General features: G+C 32.3%; 1 protein-coding gene across 2 annotated transcripts; it reads left to right on the top strand.

Moving 5' to 3' along the window:
* The first annotated feature begins 201 nt into the window (after nucleotides 1-201).
* Nucleotides 202-4586, top strand: LOC145843950 (uncharacterized). 2 transcript variants are annotated; one of them, XM_082951237.1, is made up of 4 exons: nucleotides 202-466; nucleotides 1879-2104; nucleotides 2854-3600; nucleotides 3717-3892. In XM_082951237.1, the coding sequence occupies exons 1-4, from the start codon at nucleotides 280-282 to the stop codon at nucleotides 3751-3753; spliced, it is 1197 nt and encodes a 398-aa protein (XP_082807363.1). In that variant the 5' UTR covers nucleotides 202-279; the 3' UTR covers nucleotides 3754-3892. The 2 variants fall into 2 exon arrangements, with proteins under 2 accessions (XP_082807363.1, XP_082807362.1); XM_082951236.1 differs by having other exon boundaries at nucleotides 2854-4586.

Raw genomic sequence — 4586 nt, 5'->3', positions numbered from 1 at the left:
GAAAAATTATCATTTAGGACTTAAATTTTTATACCCAAACTCTCTTTTTGATAGAAGTGTTTTAAAACTAGTTAGTGGTAAAAAACGTTTTGGTTTAGTTAGTTTTGTAGAAACTTTACAAACTGCTATACAAGAACTTGATAAATTAATGTCTTAAACAACTGAAAAGTTTTACGTAGAATTTTATAAACATATTTTGATACAAAAAATTTACCCATAAAAACTTGTTTGTCAAACAAGTTATCCAAAAAACAAACTACACGAACAGGGTTGTTCAAAATGAGGTCACTGTCAATATTGTTCATTTGTTTCCTGTCACGCGTCGCTGCGTTCTCCAACGGGGCGCCGTCGTTCGCCTGCGCCAGCATGTTCCCCGGACACGGCAGGATCTCCGCGCAGCTGACGCCCTCGCCTTACACCTTGCAAGTTGGAAGCGGGTCCTACAAGGCCGGAACCCCAGTCACCGGTGAGTAAAACATCGATTGTGTTTGAAAAGTTTCATTGTGATCAGTAGTTAACTTGAGAGTTTTTTGACTTTAACTTCTTAAATGCACACTTGAAATGTTTTTTAAATTTTTATTTAATCTTAAGAAAAAGTTTACAAATCTAAAAGTTACAGTTTTACAAATGTGGAAAGAATTTAAAGTTAGTTTGGTATAACTTATGTGCCTTATATAACTTCCTTACGTTAAATGTTGTAACATTTTCGCAAAAAGAACATTGCTTAATTATTGTTTATTTGTTTATAAGTAAAGAGTTTTTTCAGGGCTAACATATTAAAAATTAAACTACATTTCATGCAAGATATTAACTTGCTTAATAGTGACACAACAAAAAGTTTAATACCCAGAAAAAAATGTTTATAAATAGCAGCGAATAACGATTATTCTGTTTGTACTGTATTCAACATAGATAATCACTGATAGTTATTATATCGAAACATGGATAAATTCAAGAAAAACTATTTCTTTTTAATACAACTTTTATAATCATACTGTATCAAAAAGTTTGGAGTATTCATAAACAGGTTGTATAAAAAACAGGAATTTAAAATGTTACATAATATATTTGTTAACTCAAAAACTAGAACAGCTGGGTAACTTTCTAAATATAACTTGTTTTGGTGCTTTTTTTTGTGTTTGACTACTATTCTTTTCTATCAAAACTTTTACAGTTATTAAAATTTAATATACAGCAAATAGATCGATAAGCACCCGCATAAGGTACGCACTAAGTCTAAAAACCATTCAAATCAATAATTAGAACAAAAAAATGATGTTTTGTTAACTTAATGATGTTAAATAAAGAAAAGCTGTTTTATTGTTAATTTAAATATGACGCAGTTATTTTTGAACAAAAAAAAAATAAAAATAAAAAAATAACTTTTAGACCATGTTATCTTAGAACAGGGGTCGGCAGCCTTATGTAACTCGCGGGCAAATTTTCCTAGAAAAATTAGCTCGCGGGCCGCACTATTTAGAAAAAAACCTTTGAGGGCCGCATTTTTTTACCAAAAATTCTAGTAACCAGTAGAAAAATATTATTTAAGATCAAAAATACGATAAATTAAGCAATATTAGGGCACTGATAATAATAGTTTATTGAATTAAGAGCGTAACAGTAAGTTTTTATTACGAAATATTTTATTTTCATTGTTTTTAAATTGTATATTTTTGGCTAAAAATGAGCTCGCGGGCCGCAGTGTGCCGACCCCTGTCTTAGAATAACTAGATTTAAGCTACTACTTAATGCAAAAACGGTGAAACTCTTTTTGAAATAAACTTAAGGTGCGCACTTTCGTCTGAGGTGCGTACCTTGTCGATGTCCTTACTGTTTTACAACTCAAAAATGTCACACTGAGTAGTAACTATTTCGCAGTTACCATTTTCGACACGAGGAGCGTCGGTTTCAAAGGCGTGTTCATTCAAGCGAGAAACCCGGGCGAAATCGACCAATTGGGAACGTGGGGGGAGATACCCTCAGGTCTGAGGGGACTGACGTGCACCAATGTAGACGACGCGGTCACCCACGCCAACCCGGTTGTGAAGCAATCCGTCACGCTCGAGTGGCTGCCGGAATTCGACTACGGAGACGTTTATTTCAAGTTTGTTTGCAACAATTTTTGAATTGTTTCTACCCCGTACAATTGTTTTTCAGAGTTAAAAAATCTAACATAGTTCGTACAAAAATATTGCTCTGACGTCATATGGGGCGTGTGATGACAGCATAACTGCCTCAATAATTGTTTTGTTTATAAAAAATCAGCTTAAGTGAGTTTGTGCTTTTCACATAAGTTAATTTAATGTGATGCACTTTATTCGGGTGTCGGCTTGATCAAAAATATGCGGTCCCCATTTAATCTATAGCTAATAGTATACATTTATAAAGCAATGAAAAAAAAAATTGTAGTAAATGATTTCAATTAGAACTTAAATCAATGATCACTAATTATTGGTGGTTTATTATTTTTGTCTCATTTATGGATTATAATACTTCATTTTAGATTTATTTAAATAACTTCGGCTTATTAAAAGCTTAACTATATACAGTGCGGCCGGCAAGGAACTTTTTCTAAGAAAACTTTACCGTTACCTATAAAAGGCTGACTACTTATTGCTAATGTATTAGAAATAAGTAAAATCGCAATAGTTTGATTGATTTGCACCCCTTGTAACGTTATCATAGGTCGACCCCAAATCTTACCACCAATGTATAAAGAAAATAAATTGTAATATAGTTTTGAGTTTTGAATATATATAACAGTAAGCATTAAATAGTAGTTCAAACTATCTTAGAGTTATGTTAATTATATTAATAAGTGTCAATAATTATAAAAATGCTTTTGATTTCTAGGTTAACAGTGGTTGAACAGTTTTCAACTTTTTGGTTGATGGAATCTGGTAACTTAACTTATGAAGCAGAAAGTCTTGAGGAAGAATTATCTGCTACTACAGAATTATTAACAACTACAGAACCATTAACAACTACAACTACAGAACCATTAACAACTACAACTACAGAACCATTAACAACAACAACTACAGAACCGTTAACAACAACAACTACAGAACCATTAACTACTACAACTACAGAACCGTTAACTACAACAACTACAGAACCATTAACTACTACAACTACAGAACCGTTAACTACAACAACTACAGAACCATTAACCACTACAACTACAGAACCATTAACAACTACAACTACAGAACCGTTAACAACTACAACTACAGAACCGTTAACAACTACAACTACAGAACCATTAACTACTACAACTACAGAACCGTTAACTACAACAACTACAGAACCATTAACAACTACAACTACAGAACCATTGACCACTACAACTACAGAACCATTAACAACTACAACTACAGAACCGTTAACAACTACAACTACAGAACCATTAACTACTACAACTACAGAACCGTTAACTACAACAACTATAGAACCGTTAACAACTACAATTACAGAACCATTAACAACAACAACTACAGAACCATTAACCACTACAACTACAGAACCATTAACAACTACAACTACAGAACCGTTAACAACTACAACTACAGAACCATTAACTACTACAACTACAGAACCGTTAACTACAACAACTATAGAACCGTTAACAACAACAACTACAGAACCATTAATTATAACAACTACAGAACCATTAACAACTACAACTACAAAACTATTAACTACTTCAACTACAGAACCGTTAACAACTACAACTGCAGAACTATTAACTGAAATAAATTCTACAAAATCATTATCAACTGCTATATTGTTAAGAACTACAGAACCGTTAGCTGAAATAACTTCTACTAAACCATCATTGACTGATATACCATTTTCAACTACAAAACCATTAACAAATACAGAACTACTAGCTGAAACAGATTCTACAAAACCATTACCAACTGATATACCATTTACAACTATAGAACAACTATCTAAAACAACAGCTGCAGAACCCTTTATTAAAACTACTTCTACTACAAAAACTACAAAGATAGTAACAAAAGTACCGAGGCCAACAACTCCAGTATTTTTTCCTTTTCCCAGCAGTGCTAGCTCAATTGGTTATACAAGTTTTGCCTTGACCATTTCACTTATCGTAGTTTACTTCAATAATTAAATTTTCATTTTATTGATGACGGCTTTATTAGTTTTATTAGATTTTTTTGCCTTGTAGAATTAATTTTCATTAATCAAGTAAACTTTGTCTAAAATATTTTTAATAAGCTGGATGTATAAGTCTAAGACCGGGTTTCCCAAAATTCATTTCATAAACGCCTCATTGTTAGAAATTTTAAAAACAATTGCCACCTTTTATTATGCATCGCCCTTTTACTATTTAAATACCCATCCTCGCCTTACTAATTCAACCCATTGACAGCAAAAAGCGCCCCTAAAAGGGTGATATTGCCGACTTTGAGAAACCCTGATCTTATATTAGTACAGTTTTGTTTCTCGATATTTTTACACTTCTTAATTTCATAGTTTTCTGATAAAATTTATCGAAAACACTGAATATTGTAAATAAAACTATTAGTAAATTTTTGCCTTGTTTGTTTACTGTC

The sequence above is a fragment of the Thalia democratica genome, chromosome 9, assembly GCF_965202585.1.
Source record: "Thalia democratica chromosome 9, ktThaDemo2.hap1.1, whole genome shotgun sequence".
NCBI classification, from domain to species: Eukaryota; Metazoa; Chordata; class Thaliacea; order Salpida; family Salpidae; genus Thalia; species Thalia democratica.
This window is presented reverse-complemented; position numbering and strand designations above follow the sequence as displayed.

Excerpts from the sequence above, each read along its gene's own strand:
- LOC145843950 (XM_082951236.1), top strand. The coding sequence starts at position 280 with ATGAGGTCACTGTCAATATTGTTCATTTGTTTCCTGTCACGCGTCGCT. Across the intron at positions 467-1,878 it reads GGCCGGAACCCCAGTCACCG|TTACCATTTTCGACACGAGG; the intron begins GTGAGTAAAACA and ends ACTATTTCGCAG. Across the intron at positions 2,105-2,853 it reads TACGGAGACGTTTATTTCAA|GTTAACAGTGGTTGAACAGT; the intron begins GTTTGTTTGCAA and ends TTTGATTTCTAG.